The following is a 20,809-nucleotide window of genomic DNA, read 5'->3' on the forward strand; positions in this document are numbered from 1 at the left end:
AGCTTTTGCGATAGTGACCACAGTCATTGGCTTTTTATTCAAAATTGTCCACAAAACACCAGATTCTAAATTCATTTCTTACGGCACTTACTGAAATTAAACAGCCATATAATGACTTTCTGTCAAGGTCAGATCACTTTTGTATCCTTAGGGAGTGGTGGTAAGGAGGGCACTAATGGATGGCATTACCCAGTAACTCGATCTTAGATGAATGGATGAAAATAATCTGTTGACCCTGAAGCCTGAACCCAAGGACAATGTGAATGTATACTGTAAAATCGATGTAAGTTACAAGAAATACTGCAAAAATAGGCACAAACATACGAACACTGGCAATGTGTTGAACAGTTTGAACAGGTTTCCATATTGTAAAATGTTTTCTTATTTACATTAAACTTATACAAATTAATAAATATATGTAAGGAAAAAAGCTTTTAATTTATGTGCATGTGTGTATGAAGGGGTGTGATATTAGGTATCCTAGGCTTTTGGAGCATGTGGCTACAGGCCCGTATGCTCGAGGATGCTTTCCTCCAGTTTCAGGTAATCACTGTACTCCTTCAAGTCCGCCTCCTCGCTGTCTACCTGGAATGTGACTGGCTTGTCAGGCTCCTGCAGACAAAGCCAGAGAAACAAGCTTCATCATAAACAATAATTACGAAACAATAGAGCACCTAATCCAAGATCTCAGCGTTTCCCATCGTAGAGGCAGAAAATTACATTGCCTCTGAATTTTACTGAACTGAAATTTTATTGAAGGATGCAAATATTAAATAAGATGACACTTTTCTAGTAAAATCTGGACTGTGCCCTGCATCTGTGTATTGCATGCAGGGCACAGTCCTTTAAAGAAAAAAAAAGGAAAATTAGGATACTGTGTGGAAAATTCCTGATACTTTCCTCCCACAACAGTAAACCTGACAGTATTGTTCATATCATATTTAAGCTGTGCCTTGTCCTTATCATCCATCTAAATTCAAATTGCCGTAGATGTTTTAAAGCCAACAGCAGAAAGAAGCTGGAGGTGAACATGAAAATTCATTCCTGTTTAGAGGAATTAAGAGAAAGTATCCACTCCAAGTGACATTACTAAAGCAAAACAAAACTTTTTTGGTAGCTGCCATGCAGCCTAAGATAGAACCAGTTAGCCACTTAAGTTTGCTTCTATACTTAGCAGGCAGACTATCAGGCACTGCCTGTCAATAACTACCCTATCCCCAGTGCTTGGGATCAAATAACGATGTGAATGAATTAAACATAAGCGGATAGAAAATGAGAGAGAGACACAAAAAGAGATACACGAGTGCCTTCTTCATCTTTTCCAATGTCAACTTTATACGTCCACATATTTAGCTGGGTCAGTACTAAAACTTTTGTAAGTCTGCTGAAGATTCTGATCACCAATGCAGGGAAGCTTTGTGGGAAGTCACGGTTTAACTCAAGGACACTTTCACTGTAGACAAATGGCAAAGGACACAGGGAAAGAAAAGCTTTAGTGTTCTCCTATCCTTTCTCGTCCTTCATTTTCATTTCAAATCTAACCATTCGTTGTGCGTCACTATGGTCTGAACTGTCAGATCTAGGAAATTACAAACACTGGACACAGGACATCTTTCCTCCCTCTCAGCTGCTGTTGAGCCACCTTCCAGTCACACTGATGGAAACTGGCACCTTGAGACTTCTGGGAATTCAGTTTAGAATTAAAACCTACTGCTCACCACTTGTGAGCTGAGGGAGCTGAGTGTAAAAGCGAAGCTCTCAATTTACCGGTCGATCTACGTCCCTACCCTCACCTATGGCCACGAGCTGTGGGTAGTGACCGAAAGAACGAGATCGCGGATACAAGCGGCAGAAATGAGCTTCCTCCGAAGGGTGGCTGGCCTCTCCCTTAGAGATAGGGTGAGAAGTTCGGCCATCCGGGAGGGGCTCAGAGTAGAGCAGCTGCTGCTCCACATCGAAAGGAGCCAGCTGAGGTGGTTCGGGCATCTGACAAGGATGCCCCCTGGGCGCCTCCTGGGCGAGGTGTTCCAGGCAAGTCCCACCGGGAGGAGGCCCCGGGGCAGACCCAGGACACGCTGGAGAGATTATATCTCTCGGCTTGCCTGGGAACGCCTTGGTATTGCCCCGGATAAGCTGGAGGAGGTGGCTGGGGAGAGGGAGGTCTGGGCCTCTTTGCTTAGGCTGCTGCCCCCGCGACCCGGCCCCGGACAAAGCGGATGAAAATGGATGGATGGATGGATGCTCACCACTTGTTTCTTGGACTCGCCTTCCTCCTTTCTCGGTTTCGCCCACAGTTCTTCCCACTCCAAATAATCCTTCAGCCTGTCATTCTCTTGGTCAAAGAAGATCTGCATGTTTAAATCCTGCATACAAACAAAGCAAAACAAGACAAAGATACTAGTTAGCAGTCAATAATACTGTAGCAGCCATTAAATACCTTTAAGAAAAATAACACATTTTTACCGCAGTTTCTTAACATTACACAAGGGTCCAAGCAAAACAGACAGCTCACAGTCTTCTTACCTCATTCTTAACCGGGGAGCGGAGGGCCTTTGGCACATTGAAAACACGTAGCACTCCAAGGTTGTCAGCAACAGCCAGGTAGTGTTGTTTGGCTGTAAGTACAAAACAGTCCATTAAATGAGTTTTAAGGTTCAAAAATCGTATCTGTCCTGAGCACCTAATATAAGCCAAGAACTCACAGGCGGTGATACAGGGTTTGATGCAGGTAATTCTGGTACTGGCGACGTGTTCATGGACGTGTGTAGGTTCGCTGGTGTTTAGGAGCAGGTTCCACACCTCAATACTGCCATCATTTCTCCCAATGAAGAAAACCGCAGATCGGGAGAGGGACCAGCATGCCGCACTGTACTCTTGCTCAGAGCTTGGTCCCACGAAGATTGGGCCACCCTGGATGTTGTGGTTTACAAGAAGTATTTAAAAAATTTTGTGCGTTCTGAAGCATTTTAATTATTGAATTATGTGCTCCAATTTTGTCGATTGAACTTGTGGTATTTTACTTGTGTGTTACTTAGGACGAATTAGTCTGTGCATGGTTCCCATTTGGACGTGCTTCAAAAACCAAAATTGACAGTTTTATCCAAAAACCAAACAAACAAAAAAACGTGATTGCTAATGCTGAGGCTCCACAAACCATACATGGCTGCTACATCCATTTTTTATGTACAGTCTATGTCTGTGACCAACTGAATAAGTGTGAATAGTTTTGCTTAGTTTTGCAGTTTAAATGATCAAAACAGCAACCAAGAAATTACGTAATTTGAATTGTCTCAATTCTATGTGATGTATGCATACGTCATGTGAGGTAATCAATGTTTTCTGTTGCAGTACCATCACACCCTCTTTCCAGATGGCAAAGTTCCAGCCTCCTGTTGTCAAAAGAATGTCTTTGAAAAAGGGTGATCGCTGCATTGTGTTCACAAACCAGGCATGAGTTCTAAAACAGAGCAGGGGCTTGGCACCTGGGAGTGAAGTGAGACAGATGGAGAATATGCACAGTTTTATTTGACAGTAATTTCCTTCCAGGGTAATCATAATGCAAAGGAGCAATTAACCCTGTAAAACATTATGGTCATTACATTTGCCCAGGTTACCAAACTAAATAGTGGATTTAATGTGAAAGTAGCAATCAAAGTCATTTCAATAAATTGGGTGTAATTGTTTTATGAATCAACGTACTGCTGTCAGTCTGACAGCTGAGCACTGGTGAGCCATAAAAAACAGAGCGCGGCAAGCCCAACTACTCACTGAACTTTCGTCCAAACTCATCTTCCTCCAGTTTCCAGTCAGTGTAGACAATCTCTCCTTCCTGTAAAAAATGAACATAAAACTGTTTATAAATGTATGTATGCGTCTTCCTTATTTCAGTTAAGTTGTAAAGTATAGTACACTCCTTAAGTGGCATGACAAAAACATGTGCAAAAACCTAATAAAAAAAATCATTCATTATTGGTTATGCCAACTTGAGATGAACTTCAATGTAACAAAAAGAAGTCCAGCTTGCTCACAAGCTGAGTAAAGCGTACTTAAGCAGTCAAGAACTTAACTGTATTTTTTACTTGCTCTATGTTGATATCATTTGAAGACATTTTCAAGTTTCAAGTTTTATTGTCATGTACAGATAAACAATGTAGCCACATTTAACCATAATGAAATGTTTTGGCTCGTGCTCCTCTGCCTTACATGAGCATATAGAGAGTGTACAGTTTATTTAGAAGAAAATAACAGAATTTTTACCTCTGTTCCAACATAAAACTTGGTATTGACATCGTCCAGGGTCTTGAGCGTCTTGGCTGAAGGTATTCTGAGTTGACTGTATTCTGGGAGGACCTCTGCGCCATCATTTTCATTATCTTGTTATGTAAGACAAAACAGGAAGAGACGGTAAAGTAAGAACAGGTTAAAAGTTCAACTCATTGTTTTTTATTTATTTATTTAACATTTCAGTGACCTGAGAGAGGGAGCCTGGTGCTGACGTGGGACTAAAATGTTCACAATACTCAGCGCCTTGTTACTAGACAAGTACAAATATTTCAATAAACTCAAATAGGGGAAGAAGAATAGGTGACAACTAGCAGATTTTAGGAAAAAGAACATCTGCTTTATTCAAATGAAGGAAATAACAGCCTGCAGTGGTGCTGTAATTTGACCGTGAACAAGACGACAGAAGTACTAAAGCAAGTGAGGTGGGGAGGGGGTACAGCCGAAGTGAAAGGGCTGGTAAGAGTGGATTTGAAGGGAGAGAGAAAGAAAAGCACAAGAGGTAGAGGTAGGAAGGAAGCCTGTGGAGAAAACAGGGACAGGAGGTAAAAGGTGGAGGGGCTGAAATAGGTTAAGCTGGTAGAAGCCTTTTCCATCACAAAAGCCTGACTGTCTGCCAGAGATCATGTGGGTCTATCTGTTCACAGCCCCTTACCTGTGGACCGCTCTCGATCAACTCTCACTCTTAAAGGTTAGATCAGATTACCAAACCACGTCTTCTAAATCTATTTTCTCCCAGTTAAGATGTGTGTAAAGATATGAGAAAGATGATACAGGAACAGCTACAGACAGTGTTTGACTTTGCTTAATCCCCATGAGCGCCTGCTCACAATTTATTTCAGTGTGAAAAATCATGTTAACAAGTATATTGTAGCTTTTTAAATGTTCAGAAAAATGTCAAAAGGCACAGAAGCAGACAGCAAAGACCACCCTCAATCAATGTGAGTCAGATATCTTAGGTAACGCTGCAGTATTAGTCACACAGGGATTCATTAAAATCGTAATAACAGACTCCCTGAGGGCTGATGAAAAAAGAAGCAGATTTATTGCTTGAGTTAGTAAGCATATTAATTCTATAACAACCAGCCACCAAGGCTGTGTTTATGGAAGCCAGACAAAGACATGTCTCTTCTTGACCAGCCAGGACACACATGATCATCTTCTGGCCCTCAAGGAGTCTGAGCAGCATATTGCAAAGAGCTGACAGTCAGCAAAGCCAATGGTCTGCAACTATGGCGGCCTTGTTTTGGAAGTATCGCTTAATAAAGTGCCATGAAACCTGAGGAGAGACAAGACAGAGAGAGAAATAGAGTAGCTCAGGGCCAAATGAGCCCTGCCCCACTGATCACTGTGCTCAGCCATCCAAAAGAGAACTCAAGAATCCAAAACTCCCTCAAAGAGGTCAGGAGACATGTCTGTGATGCTCACTGTTTGCCCTCCTCACTTACTTCAGTTTTTAACACATTCTGTGCCATTCAGATATTATAAGAATTGTTCAGGCACATAAAAGAATAATTGCTCTTTACCTTTGATATTTTGAAGACACAGTGAGTGTATCTTTCTATAGTTTGCGCTTGAGCTTTGCTTCAATACTTTCCTCATCAAAACTGTTATATGGACAACAATGAAAATGAGACTATCAGCTACAATGGGGAAATCATTTCTCTAATTGTTATGGTAGTTTAATTTTAATGGAGGGCACACTGAATATAAACCAAAAATCCAGAAAACACTTTATATAGAAGTTATAAATTGATTTTGAAAGAAGAATTTGATCCATGACCAAAGAGCCGTCCATGACCCATCTTTAGTGTTCTGACTGAGGAGAGGATGTTTGTGTCCAAGATTTTACGTTACGTTACATTGGTCCCTCAGTGCAATGAGTTTGCCCTGAACCATTAGCAGAAAAACAGTCCTAAAGCATGTTTACATCTCCGTGCTTGACTGTGGGGATGATGCTCTTAGTGCCATATGCAGCATTTCTCTTCCTTCAAACACAAACACAATAACTTGACCACAGTACTTTCTCCCATTTACATCCTCATTGGCAAATTTGACATGGGCCTGTAAATGTGCCTTCTTGAGCAGGGGACTTTGCGAGACCCGGAAGATTTCTGTCCATTGTCCAAACCGTTACCAATGGTGCTCTTGGTGTCTGTGGTCCCAACTGTAGCCAACTCCAGCCTCAACAGGTCTGCATGGAGAGCTATTTGGTCTTACTTATGGTGGTGGAGAGGTTGGAATGGGACAAACAGATTCAGGAGTATCTGTAACTGACTGATTGACTGTATGAATCATACTTGTTATTAATCTCTGGCTCTCTTCCACAGGATGTCTTTTATCCTGTCTTCCCTCTCTCACCCCAACCGCTCAAGGCAGATGGCCCCGCCCCTCCCTGAGCCTGGTTCTGCTGGAGGTTTCTTCTTGTAAAAAGGGAGTTTTTCCTTCCCACTGTTGCCAAAGTGCTTGCTAATAGGGGTTCATATGACTGATGGGTTTTTCTATGTATTATTGTAGGGTCTACCTTACAATATAAAGCACCTTGTTGTTGTGATTTGGCGCTGCATAAATAAAATTGAATTAATCTGTCTGCCGCATGCAGACATGCAAATCAATTTATAATGTTTATGTATTTTTTTCTAGATTTTTGGTTGATTTTCTGTTTCTCTCCATTAAATTGAAGCTTCCATGAATATTAGAGACTGTTCTTTTTTTTCCAATAAGCAACAAATTCAGCAGGGGATCAAACAACATCTCTTATGGACAATCGGTTTGATTTGAAAGAGCATGTGAGTGAGTCAGCTTCCTAAAACGTTTGGCATCAAACAAAAAAACCACAAAGTATTTTGTGTAATTAAGTAATGTGACTGATTGCAGGAAAACAGAGAACGAGTATAGCAGACTGAAACAGACAAAGCCTTGCAGCCTCGAGGGTAAAAGCTCTTGCTCACCTGTGTTCCTACCTGTATTACTATTACAGGTGTAATGTTCTAGGCTGAACTTCAAAGGAGCATACTCTCCACTTGTATCAATCTTTGGCAGGGAAACCTGACACATGGCATAAAAGAAGATGGCTTTTATCACTTGAAGAAAAAAAGAAAACCTTATCTAAAACAAAATCACAGAGCATGCTCAAGAATCTACACACTGAAATCATTACCTAAACCCCAGTTAAATAAATCCAATGCACACGTAAATACAAATTAAATAGTTATTCAATTTAAGCCATTTTCCTTATTTTCTTGTAACAAATCTTTGTCTGCAGAATAATTACTGATGTGTAAAAATAACACTAAACATCGAATCATTCTTTTTCTTATGGTTGATTTTCTTATGGTTGGAAGTTGAAGAAAAAAGCTCTTTCTACACAAATCACAAGCTCTGTAATGCATCCCAGACATGAAAGTACCCTGAAGAGTGGTTTCCATGTCCGGTCCAGGTGTTTGAAAGTTGTGGGGATGCTATAGGGTGTCATCATGGTCTTCTGATCCACATCTTGCTTCCTGTCGGCCAGAAACTGGTTCTGTAGTTTTGGCACTCGCAGATCCCAAAACATGACACTGCTTTAGACAGAGACACAATAAGATAATGTGGAATTAAGAACCACCTGAAAATTAACAAAATTCTCTATCATCAAATGTTCATATTCAAACATGATTGTTGCATATATAAATGTGGTTATTGCCAAAAACAACAGGAGCAGTGTTTTGAAATCTTTCTGTCATTTGCAACTCCTTTAGCGCCAGTCTAATGACGCAGAGTGTGAAACAGTCTGTATTCACATTGATACTTCATATCTAAACTGAATAACAGGACATGCAAAATGAAGTAACACATAAAAACACTAGTGAGAATTAGACTGCATAGCTATTTCCTGAGAAATATAATGATTGCCAGCTACACTCATTTACGTGGTTTACAAAAGGCAATATTTTAACCAACTGCACAGCTCTTCAATATATTATTGGCTCAGTATGTTCAACCAGAGGAGAATGACTACAGATTACACCATAGAATTAAGATGAAACCGGAAAAATAATCCAGCGTGTTTGAGTGCCATAATATATATTCACCAATAGAAAGCTTTACAACTTTACAGTATTAAAAAGCATCTTTACAGTCTACTCTACAAGAAAAAAAAATAGCTCTATATAAATACCTTTCATCTTTATGAAGAATTTATAGGTGATTTTTCACACATATACATTTTATGTTTTAAACTTAGCTAGTAGCTGTTATGTCTTGTTAATCCAAGTCACTGATCTGAACAAAATTGTAGTGTTTCATTATTTAATTGATATGTGACTTGGCACTAATAGCCAGACAATTTGTCTGCCAACTACAGACAGTAAAACCAAAACCATACTCGAAGCTAGGTATGTAGCTTGCTAACTTTCTAGCATTAGCCTGAAGTTAGAATTCCATCTTCTCTAAGAGATCTGGTACTGCTTGAATTTTTCTGTATCTTGCAACTGTGTTTCTACTCTTTTTACAATTCAGCAATAAATACTTCTACTTCTTATATTCTTTGTATTTGCTTTCTTTTGTGTTTAATTTCCAGCGTTAGTTATAAGTCAGTTTGATTTGGAATTACACAAATATATACACCAAGGAACTTAAATTATGATGTATTTATTTAGCTCATGTTACGGCATAAGTAGTATAGTATTCCCATTTGGGTTGTTTTGCTTATTATCTAAATTTGTCGAGGTTTTGCTGTAATTTCATAATAATATTTTATGTATCCTTTTTTCTATGCACATGTAGAGGTGTGGCAAAGTCAAGTCAGTTATGATGAGGGAAAATGACTAAAACCCATTTTCTAAACGCTGTTCACTTCCAAAGGTTTTCTTTCTTTTCTTTTTTTCCCCCCTGTATTTGACCTTCATTAGAATGTCAACAATCCAGAGAGACTCAAAACAAGGGCAGCGAGAGAGAAAGGGGATGTGATAAAGCAAACAGTGGATCTAGTGAGTGTATAATGTATCCATCAGGTAACCAGAGGCCTTTGTTTGCCTACTTTGCAAATAACTGTATGTATTAAAAAACACACACATGTTATCAGCCACTAAAATCACACTTAGAATCAACATCCAAAGTACATACTGACAAGCAGTGAAAAGTAAGAAGAAAAAGTATCAGGAGTTATTTTTTTCATTAAACTGTAGAGAACTTACCAGTCAGGGGAGCAGGTGACAACTTGAACAGACATGTTAGAAATGTTTTGAACTGGAACGCCTGTCCTGGTCACCTAAACAGAGGGAGTTACAAAATCAATAAATGTCTGCATCAGGCTTGGTCTTGGTTCATGAAGCTGTATGGGTGGTTGGATTTTCCCCTGGGGGCACTTTGATGATTGCCTTATTTTACTTATCAAGATAACTGAAAGTGATCGATGTGATTTACTGCAAGTAACTACATAGAGGTAAGTGATAGGCACAAGTGGGAAACCAAATCTGGACATATATGGCTAGTAATTTTCTGTGCACACTTAATATTGGATTTCTTTGTAAAAGACAAAATACCATAGTCTTACTGCAGAAAATATATCTTTAGATAAATATAAGTTTAGATTTGATTTCTTTTGACGTTGTGATTGTGGGGTTTGTTTTCCTCTGAACATATATTCTACATTGCTCCTTTTCTGTGCTCGCACCCTCATTTGTAACATTTGCTCTGCTTGCTATCTACTTCCCACTAATGCCCTACATCCTCTTAGTCCTGTTTATAGTGAATTGGCCATTAACCTGTCACCATTCCAAAACAAGACAGAGAAATCAGTATGCCAGTATGAGACCTGACCTTGAAGTGTGTGTTTTGTTACCATTTTGAGATTGGGGGTTTTAGTATGTTGAATTACGACACAGTGTTTGTATTAGATATAATTTAGGGAGGCTGAGATCTAAAGATTGCTTTTCTGAGACTATTGCTGTGTAGTCACACAAAAACACCTTTTATCCACACGCTAAGCAGCAGTAACCTTGTGGAAGGGCTCAGAGTAGGCTCATGTGCGCCTGGTGGAAAAAGTAATTCCCAACAGTTGTTAATTCCCTCCAACCCCTTTGCCCTTCAGTCCCTCAGTACCTCAAATGTTTTCGGCAGCCACTGGACATCAGTAACTGGGGATTTGTGGCTGCTTTCTATGGAAGAAACTGCACAGTAGCTCATGACAGGAGTCTTGTTCTCTTTTTTGTTACCCAAGTCCTGTAGGGAAAGCAGACACGCGACAGTAATGTGCTGTATGGTGAGCTCTGACAATTCAGTCTACACACAAATTCAATCTAGACACAAAGACTGTACACAGCTGAATAACCACTGTAAAACGCACAAGCAGAATAATGAAATGCAAATGACGACTTCGATGTGTGCATGGAAAAACAAACAGCACACAGATAAATACACTCAAACACATTCTGGCACAATAGAGCCACTTAAAAAACATAAAATCGCTGCAATATGATTATTTAATTTGTTTAAAACACCTCCTCATAGTATTGCAAGCAAATTTTAAACATATATCTTAGTCGTTTTGTGGACCTGCAATTGGATTTATTATGTGCAATGGAGCGAATAAAAAAAAAGTAGATAGAGAAGATGTTAATTTAAAATGTAATTCTTCATTTATCTGACAACCCAGTGACAGGTGGTGGTGTAGCACAGCTTTCACATCACCTAACAGAGCGTTCTAGTAGATACAACTGCCACTGTTTACACTGCAAACAGCAGGAAGGGCAGTGATCTGATTTCACTGTGTGTTATCTTCTATGTGGGGGCAAGAAACAAGAGTTATGTAACAGCTGGCGTATGTGAGCCGGTGCTGTTGACTCTGGTGAATAAAGGGCTAACAATGACAAAGAGAACAGAAGGAGGCACAGAGGGTGGGAGAGGGGAAGGCAAAGAGAAGGAAGCAGTAAGGAGAAGGATGGAGGCAGCTGCTCCACTGTAGTGGCAATAAAAACACCCAAGGTAAATCTGGGCCAGAGATGATAGGACACGAGTGTCTACTTAAATACAGCTGGAAGATATCAGTGCAGGTTAGGCTTTAAGCGGAAGCTTTAAGAAACTGTAAAACAAAACATTTTAAAACTATAAAAGCTACACTGAAATGAGCTAAAACAAAACAAAGTCAAAACTTACATATCATTTAATTTTTGCATGATTCAATGTGCATAAAGTTAAAAGATTAAAATTAGTAAAACAATTTTTAAAAAAGAGACTTTTTCATTTGATTCAAAATTCATTTCAAATTTATATGTTGGATTATGCAGAAAAAATATTATTGGGCAGAAAGGTCTATTGCTTTATTATGTGTTCAGGTTGTGTATCATGTTATTCAAAAGTAACTAATTACTTTTTTCAAGTAACTTGACTAACATTGTACAGTGCAGCATGTCTCACTGCATCAGCACTGTGACTATTTCAAAGAGAGTATGGGTACTTACAAATGTGTCAGTGTCAGAGTCGGAGTCTGAGGCTTTTTTACTGTTAGGCCGTGTTCCCTGTAAGTGCGGGATGTGAAAAGAAATGTCCCACAACACCACCTGAGATATCAGCAACATAAAATCGTTTAGTGGTGATGATCATTTGAGCCTGAGACTATAGATAATAATATACAAATATATACATTAGAAAAAAAACCCTCAAACATATCATATTAAATGCTGACAGAAGAGTGGCAACAGCATGCGATACCATGTTTATATTGAACTAAAATGGGGGCATGGGATGAGAAACTGATTGTTTTGATTTGTGAAGTTGAGACGCTGAGTGAAAAAGGAGCACCTTGCCATTCCTGCAGCCACCAACAATAACATTTGGATTCGAAGGGCAGAACTCGAAGGCAAAAATGTCATCTGGGCACTCCAAGAGCAACTATATATATATAAAAAAAATCAAAACACATAAAAATGAGCATACACATATTTCCAAGCAGAGGTTTCCATGTATAAGGAGCTTCCCAACGCAAAAATGTATTTATTCTAGTCTCTCATATGCCTACACTAGACATAAGGGGAAAAAGACAGTATGCAGTACATTTTTTAGCTTTATTCCCTTTTGTAGAAAATATTAATTATTTATGTTATTTATATGTCTTGTCAAAGTGCCACTGGTCCCAGAGGCTGAAACCAAATCATGACACATGCACCATTGAAGGCACACATGGAACTCATATTACTTTTGAGCGATTTAGCAGCTTGGTTATATTGATTGAGTGCTTGGCTCAAATCAATAGATCTTTTCAAATTTACAGCAGAAGAAAAATTACAGTAAAGGGCAAAGACTTAGAGCTAACTCTCAAACACATACATTTAAAAAAATGTTTTCTCGACTCCCGTTAATGGGTTTCTCTCCTCTACTTCTCATACCCGGGGGTTAGATTGATCGGGGAAGCCATAGAAGACAATGAAAGCAGGACTGTTGATGTACACAGTGGACTTATCCAGCTGCTCCTCCTGTTTCTTTATAAAAGTCACAGCTATCAGACCTGCCACATAGACAAAAAAACACCACACCCCACAATGTATCAGCTACATAGCAACAGGAAAACAGACCTGTGTTTACAAAGCCTTTTTTGAAAAATCTGTAGATCTACTCTAATTTCTACTTTACATAGAAGCCACAAATTGATAATGCATGTGCACTGATCACACTGATATTCTTTTTCTGGTTTTGTGGACGTCGATGTGTGTCTTAAGGTGACACGTTGATATTACAGATATTACAGAGCTTGTCAGTGAAGTTGAAATAACAGGAAAAGGGAGTTCAATTTCTTTTAGGCAGGCTATTGTATATTTGTACATATTTATATCATTGCCCACTAAGTGTATACTTTCTCGCCACAAGCTGCTGTTGCTGAAAAAACAAGAATTGGGCGAACTCCTGCCTGCCCAGGTCTGTGCAGGGGGTCAATAGTGACCTAATTTTTCCAACTAAAAAGTGAAAGAAAATGAATTATGATGATTTTAATGTGACCTGTCAGGGTTCTAACGATTATTTTCCAATGTTAATGAATGTCCAAAGTTTCTATGGTACACAAATCTTGACTTTATCATAAATGTACTCTATGCTATGTCTGTAGAAGTCTATGTACTTCACCATGGATTGTAGGGTGCCAGCTGACGCTGCTGATTTTCTTGCCCATGGCGCGCTTCTCGTCTGTGAAGGTCCATTGAAGCTTCAGACCTTCAGAAACCATCACTAACTGGTCAGAAGCTTCTGCTCCTATGCCCAAGGCCTTAAAGTCATCAGTGAACACATTCATTATGTGTGCCTGCTGAAGGGCATGCAAGACCCTGCAAAGTGAAAATGTACCTGTTGAAATTTGGACCGGTACTTTTTATGTATCATTGCTCACAGACAGCGGAGCAAACAGACAAACAGACAAACAAACAAACGCTGCTGGAAACATTTTTTCTCTCTCGCCTCGGCAGAGGAATAAAGTACACACAATTGTCTTAATACACCATCATCATATTTCCACTGAATATTCCTGCATTCATAATACTGGATGGGATTGAGTTATCTATGGCTGATATTTTGAGCATGGGTTGTTAAGAAGCAGATGGAAACGACGATACCATAAGAATTCATTTTACCTGGGGGTCACTGAGTTGACAAACTTCTTCAGTTTCTCAGACCTGAGGATGTTTTCTTTTTCTTTCTCTCTTAGCTCTCTTGGTTCATACTGGGTAAACACATTCCTCTGAACCGCCCTGTAAAATAGACAGAAGGCAACACATACAATAAAACATGGAACTTGCCTTACTTTTAAAACAATATGTTATGAAATGTGTTGCAGATTCACTGAAAGCATATATAATTTATATATACAGTGGGGCAAAAAAGTATTTAGTCAGCCACCGATTGTGCAAGTTCCCCCACTTAAAATGATGACAGAGGTCAGTAATTTGCACCAGAGGTACACTTCAACTGTGAGAGACAGAATGTGAAAAAAAAATCCATGAATCCACATGGTAGGATTTGTAAAGAATTTATACGTAAATCAGGGTGGAAAATAAGTATTTGGTCACCTCATACAAGGAAAATCTCTGGCTCTCACAGACCTGTAACGTCTTCTGTAAGAAGCTTTTCTGTCCCCCACTCGTTACCTGTATGAATGGCACCTGTTTGAACTCATCATCTGTATAAAAGACACCTGTCCACAGCCTCAAACAGTCAGACTCCAAACTCTGCCATGGCCAAGACCAAAGAGCTTTCGAAGGACACCAGGAAAAGTATTGTAGACCTGCACCAGACTGGGAAGAGTGAATCTACAATAGGCAAGCAGCTTGGTGTGAAAAAATCAACTGTGGGAGCAATCATCAGAAAATGGAAGACATACAAGACCACTGATAATCTCCCTCGATCTGGGGCTCCACGCAAGATCTCATCCCGTGGGGTCAAAATGATCATGAGAACGGTGAGCAAAGATCCCAGAACCACACGGGGGGACCTGGTGAATGACCTGCAGAGAGCTGGGACCAAAGTAACAAAGGTCACCATCAGTAACACACTACAACGGCAGGGAATCAAATCCCGCAGTGCCAGACGTGTTCCGCTGCTGAAGCCAGTGCATGTCCAGGCCCGTCTGAAGTTTGCCAGAGAGCACATGGATGATACAGCAGAGGATTGGGAGAATGTCATGTGGTCAGATGAAACCAAAGTAGAACTTTTTGGTATAAACTCAACTCATCGTGTTTGGAGGAAGAAGAATACTGAGTTGCATCCCAAGAACACCATACCTACTGTGAAGCATGGGGGTGGAAACATCATGCTATGGGGCTGTTTTTCTGCCAAGGGGACAGGACGACTGATCCGTGTTAAGGACAGAATGAATGGGGCCATGTATCGTGAGATTTTGAGCCAAAACCTCCTTCCATCAGTGAGAACTTTGAAGATGAAACGAGGCTGGGTCTTCCAACATGACAATGATCCAAAACACACCGCCCGGGCAACAAAGGAGTGGCTCCGTAAGAAGCATTTGAAAGTCCTGGAGTGGCCTAGCCAGTCTCCAGACCTCAACCCCATAGAAAATCTGTGGCGGGAGTTGAAAGTCCGTGTTGCTCGGCGACAGCCCCAAAACATCACTGCTCTCGAGAAGATCTGCATGGAGGAATGGGCCAAAATACCAGCTACTGTGTGTGCAAACCTGGTAAAGACCTATAGTAAACGTTTGACCTCTGTTATTGCCAACAAAGGTTATGTTACAAAGTATTGAGTTGTATTTTTGTTATTGACCAAATACTTATTTTCCACCCTGATTTACGAATAAATTCTTTACAAATCCTACCATGTGGATTCATGGATTTTTTTTTTTTTCACATTCTGTCTCTCACAGTTGAAGTGTACCTCTGGTGCAAATTACTGACCTCTGTCATCATTTTATGTGGGGGAACTTGCACAATCGGTGGCTGACTAAATACTTTTTTGCCCCACTGTATATGTATGTAGAGAAAGCAGAAAATATTTCTGAAATTGATTTCATCTTACTTCCTTGATTTGAAACAGATGCAGTCTTATTATCAGGCTAGTCAAACCTGCACGTGCTTTCCCTCCCTACAGAACAAATCCATTTTAAGTGTACTGATTTGCTGGCCTACCGCTCCGTCTGAGCAGTGCTGCTCTGCAGTTTGGGAACAGCCTGCATCCCGCAGTCCCTCTGCATCTGCTTGATGCTGAATCTGCTGTCTTGGTAGGAAGGACACGCCACGGAGCGACACTCAGCCTCTGTACTGTTGCGGTCAGAAAAACAGACAGGTAACCCCGGTCTGCGCTTTAAGTCAAACTTGTAGCACAGCTGATGATGACAGAAGAGACAGAACAGAATTCATGAGCAAAGCAATCAGATCAGATATAAACATTTAATGTTAATTTGAATATACTGCAGTGCCTTTTCTCTGGTCTCTTTGACAGACTCTTGATCTACTTCCAGCTCACTGCCGAGAGATATCCATGGCTTTGGTTCTGGGGTTTTACTGACATCATCCTCCAACACTATTATTTCAGGTTGTGGGGGCTGCAGAACCTAAATACAATTGTAAGAATATATAATATAAAGGCCGAAATAACAGTAAAAAAAACAAACCACACACTAGCAATCTTTACATGTATTCATACTTACAGCAAAATGCTTATGCTAGGGAAAGATAATAAAGTAGTACTTAAAGTCTTAAATTTTACGGAAAAATAGCCTGGAAAGCGAAACACCCCGGATGATATATGACCTGTCACTATTACTAATAACTGGTGCCACAAAAGCACTAGAAACAATTAACGACCTTTAAATTAAATAATATAAAACTTCTGTTATGTTACTGCTTATCAGTATACATTTTTTAATTATTGGCCTGGTCTGTCTAATAACAAACATGTATTGAGGAAAGAAAAAACATATTAACAAAAGAGAACCTTGTTACTGTAACCAAAACTGTTAGCTTACATTATATATTCTAGCCTTGGCTTCTGGTGTGAGAACCAGGTAAAAACTCTGTCCATAGGTGAAATCTACATCAAAAACAAGCAATATTTCATCCTCTGGGTAGTCCTGTCAAAAGAAAGTGAAAATCACAGCATTAATTTTTTATGAGAGTGTTAGAATACATCACAGTACAAACTACTTCTCCAGTAATTTGGTTGAGAGTGAATGTGAAAATGCCCAAAACCCTACAAACATCACAAAAAACGAAATGGCTGAAAGGAAAACTGGTGTCTCATTTGTAGATGACTAAAGTTGCAAAGTTCTGTCATAAATGCATAAAAGAATTTAGATCAGACAGAGAAAAAAATGAAGTTAAACTGGTTGCTTTGTCTTTTCCCACAGCTCTTAACTTGGGTCTGTGCATCATCACAGTGTCTGGCTGCTGTTGTCTGAGTAAACTATGCAACAATGCATAACCAGCGCCTAACCAGCACAAACTGCTTCACAGGGTGGAAATCGGACACTGCGGCTCTTGTCTTAATATCCTGTATGATGTCGTCCTTTTCCAGCAGCTTGTAAGGGCTCTGCTCTGTGACATCCTCATCAATGCAGCATTCAAAGAGCTCCTGGGTGGCTGTTGTCAGGACGATGGGGTAGATGTCATCAGGGTGATCTTCAGGAGCGTTCAGAAACAATTGAGAGAAGAAAAATAGGGAAGTTATCTGATAAAACGAGCTTTTGGGCTTCATTCCCTAAAAGCAAAGCTGATGACTGATGACGGCTCAAATAAATACTAATACTAATACTACTACTACCACAAATAATAATAAAAATAGTGAGAATAATGATAATAAATAATTCAGAACCAATTACTTATGTTTTAGAATATTGAATGAGACTGTATCAGATAATCAAACAATAATGATTTTGATATCAAAACAATGTAAACACTCAGATAAGCAAACTCTGGTATAAATGTTGGGATTTTACTGGCTTGTGGATACGCACAACAGCTGCAAAGACCACTGACATGTATTTATTCAAATATGCTTGGAGTGGGCCTGGAGAATGTGTGCAGAATTGGTGCATTGCAGTGCATTGTCCATGGGGACAAGTCCTTGTGGTCACAGCAAACTATAAGGCACGCGTACATCCACGCAGAGCCTCGTGTTCACCTTCCAATGAAGAAATTTAACATCCCTCAGACCCAGCGAACGCCTCTCATCCTTCGCCTGCTTTGACTCTACAAATATCAGTCCTTATGAGAAGTCTGTGCACAATGTTTAAATGTTTCTAGGCGTACGTTTGTATCAGAATGTGTAAAAACCAATAGGGCATCCCTCAAGACATAAAGTGCAGTTACACACATTTATTCAGGACTGTTATAATACGAAGCCAAAGTACTTTACCATCGCCACAACAAAGCTTTTCCTAATAAACAATCCATTCAGACTCTACTATATCTAAGCCAAGCACAGTCCAGGGCATAGTACAGTAAACAAAGCTTTGTATAATGATAGTTTTCATCCTGCTTGTGGTCTCTCGCTTCAAAGTCTTTCCACAAGGTTGCTAAGGGGACACTGGGAATGCTCAAGTACAGCTTAAGTAACCACTTCCCAGCTGGGTGTGTCAACCTTTTCCACTCACACCACTTAGGCCTCACGCCAAATCATTGTAGTGGAAACTCACACCCTTCATTTCACAGAGTCATGTGTCAACCAAGGCATTTGTATTCATGGGAAATATTTGCTTGGGAGACATAAAGAGTGTGATGCGCAGCGTTCCACAGCCCTCAAGAATGCAATTATATTTGTTGGCTGCTCCAAAAAGCTATTTTTAATTTGTTAAGCTTCTTTTCTCTTGCATAATTTACCCAGGCATTTTTAAAAGCATACCACAAGATATTTATACCAAACCTCAGAGCATTGAAATTTTAGCACAGTTTGTTTTCCAGTCTGCTCATATTAGTGAAGAATTTAAGCTTGAACAAAATACATTTATCAGCGTATCCTTAATGTCACACAATGTGCAGAAACCTGCATTTATATTTGAACTAGAAGGCCAATGTGTTGTTATTGTCACAAAGATTTTAAACTGGTTCCTAAAAAATTACCATTAGTTTTATGGCAAAGACAAGATTTTAGGCTGAGCCCAGGCTTGGCTTGGGCTCAACCTAATTAGGTCATGTTCAATTTTGTCACGTTCACAAATTGGACTTAAACTGCTGGAAGTATAAGATTAAAAGGAATAAATAAATGCAAAAAAACTGAGCAAATTTTGAAAGGAAAAATATTTTTTACTCACAATCACCTAATCTAAATTGAAACATTACTTATGCTGATGGCTACAAGCACTTGATCAAAAACAAGTTTTGGGGTTGGTATGTCTAAGAAAAAACCAAATCTAGGGACACAGAGCCAAGTAGAGAAGAGCTCCAGAGCAGCGGTCCCCGGGCCTCGAACCGGTACCGGTCCGTGAGTCGTTTGGTACCGGGCCACGCGAGTTGAGGCTCAGGTGTGAAATGTATGGTTTTCAGGGTTTTTATTGGTTTTCAGTGTTATTTTATTATCGTTTTGATCGTTAACTCGGTTTTCCTGGGTCTTTTCACGTGCGTTATGAATAAATCTTCCTTTTTTCGGTAATGGTTTTATTTTGTTGTATTTATCCGCGACACCTTAAAGGCCGGTCCGTGAAAATATTGTCGGGCATAAACCGGTCCGTGGCGCAAAAAAGGTTGGGGACCGCTGCATTAGAGGTTACACAGCAGTACACTTGAGAACATATCAGAACAATGCACATATGAAGGATATATAACTATTCACATTATAGGACTACTTCAAAATGCGACTGTTCTTTTGACTTGAGCATTGCTACTGGTAAACCTGAAACGGAATAATAAGGGTCTGATTAATATGCTGTGCTGAAAGTCAGCACATATGTAGGAGATAAGTAGGAGAGCCAAATGCTCAGGCTCTCTGAGTTCAAGAATAAAAATACAGTGGTGAAAAATGAACAAAGCCAGCTTTTTGTAAAAGTAAAAACACAATAAGGAGTTCGAATTTAATTTTCTCTCTTCAAAAGAAAAAAAATACAAATAATTTTTTTTCTTACCAGGCTTTTCCATAGGTGAAGGTGTCAGATTGTCCTTGACTGAATAGAAAGTAACTGTTAGTTGTTAGGGTAAATCAAAAACAAAAGTAAGCCTGTTTAGATTGTTTTGACAATGTGGACTTACACTGTCGGGGCTATAAGCTGGAGACAGGTGGAATGGGTAACACAGGATATTTTAAAAAGGAACAACTCTGAGAACAATAATCTTTAACAAGGACATGGCACCATCACCTCATCGTAAAATGATGTGCTGATAGTATTTAACTGTATGCAGGTTTTCAGCTGTGGCATGGTGAATGTAAACCAAACACTGAGAATGGGGAATCACAGCTGAGCAGAAACCATCTGCAAGCACCAATGTCACTGTGCTGTCTAACATTACACTCAAGACCAAATTAAAACAATGCAAATAGCTTTTTTTTTCTGAGATTTTTTTTCTCAGCTATTTGTGTTACAAAACTAATTAAAAGTAATTCAGTTACCATGAGTTAAGAATCCCTCAACATAAACTTAATGGCCAATTCAAAAGCATCAAGGATTATAGGATCACCCTGGCTCTGGGAAATCCGTTTACTATTTTATTTACATGTCATGAAAGAACATCTTTCATACAGAGACATATACAATAAAAGCAAACAAATGCATTTAAATTCAGAAATTAATACTCCAGGACTCACCTTTTCCTTTAACACCTGTTTTTCTTGATGGACTTTTTTGCCTCTTGGGTGCCATCTTTGCTCTTTGGGCAGATTTATAAAGGGAAGAGAGGAAGTTTACACATTTTTTTCAACCAAACACATTCTGTACACAATTTTCAATTTAATTTTCACCACTGTCACTGGCATTAGAACTCATCCGCTCAGGCGATCTTGATGTCATTATCAAAAGCTCTGGTGACATCTTGTGGCAGATAAGGGAACTGCACTGCTTACTTAAAAAAAAGCTGGTGAACTCTGAGAATAAATGCTTATATTAATTTAAACAACTTACCCAAATAAT

General features: G+C 39.5%; 1 protein-coding gene across 1 annotated transcript; it reads right to left on the reverse strand.

Annotated features, from left to right (window-relative positions):
* Window positions 1-501: 501 nt before the first annotated feature.
* dnai3 (dynein axonemal intermediate chain 3) lies at window positions 502-20,542 on the reverse strand. The gene is made up of 22 exons (XM_085376354.1): window positions 20,488-20,542; window positions 19,811-19,849; window positions 17,188-17,372; window positions 16,721-16,825; window positions 16,172-16,306; window positions 15,882-16,078; window positions 13,878-13,994; window positions 13,378-13,574; window positions 12,648-12,766; window positions 12,064-12,153; window positions 11,724-11,822; window positions 10,366-10,485; window positions 9,459-9,532; window positions 7,691-7,844; window positions 7,233-7,329; window positions 4,258-4,373; window positions 3,769-3,829; window positions 3,352-3,482; window positions 2,703-2,910; window positions 2,524-2,615; window positions 2,247-2,363; window positions 502-612 (listed from the first exon to the last, which is right to left on the reverse strand). Exons 1-22 carry the CDS (start codon window positions 20,540-20,542, stop codon window positions 502-504), a joined length of 2,619 nt encoding a protein of 872 aa, XP_085232480.1.
* Window positions 20,543-20,809: the final 267 nt, after the last annotated feature.

Source organism: Diplotaxodon limnothrissa, linkage group LG17, assembly GCF_057381915.1.
Source record: "Diplotaxodon limnothrissa isolate DT_005_m linkage group LG17, D_limnothrissa_male_GT1.1, whole genome shotgun sequence".
NCBI classification, from domain to species: domain Eukaryota; kingdom Metazoa; phylum Chordata; class Actinopteri; order Cichliformes; family Cichlidae; genus Diplotaxodon; species Diplotaxodon limnothrissa.

Coding starts and splice junctions, on each gene's coding strand:
- dnai3 (XM_085376354.1), bottom strand. CDS start 20,542: ATGGCACCCAAGAGGCAAAAAAGTCCATCAAGAAAAACAGGTGTTAAA. Junction 9,533..10,365: donor GGCTGCCGAAAACATTTGAG/GTACTGAGGGAC, acceptor CCCTCTGTTTAG/GTGACCAGGACAGGCGTTCC. Junction 2,364..2,523: donor GCTCCCCGGTTAAGAATGAG/GTAAGAAGACTG, acceptor GTTTGTATGCAG/GATTTAAACATGCAGATCTT.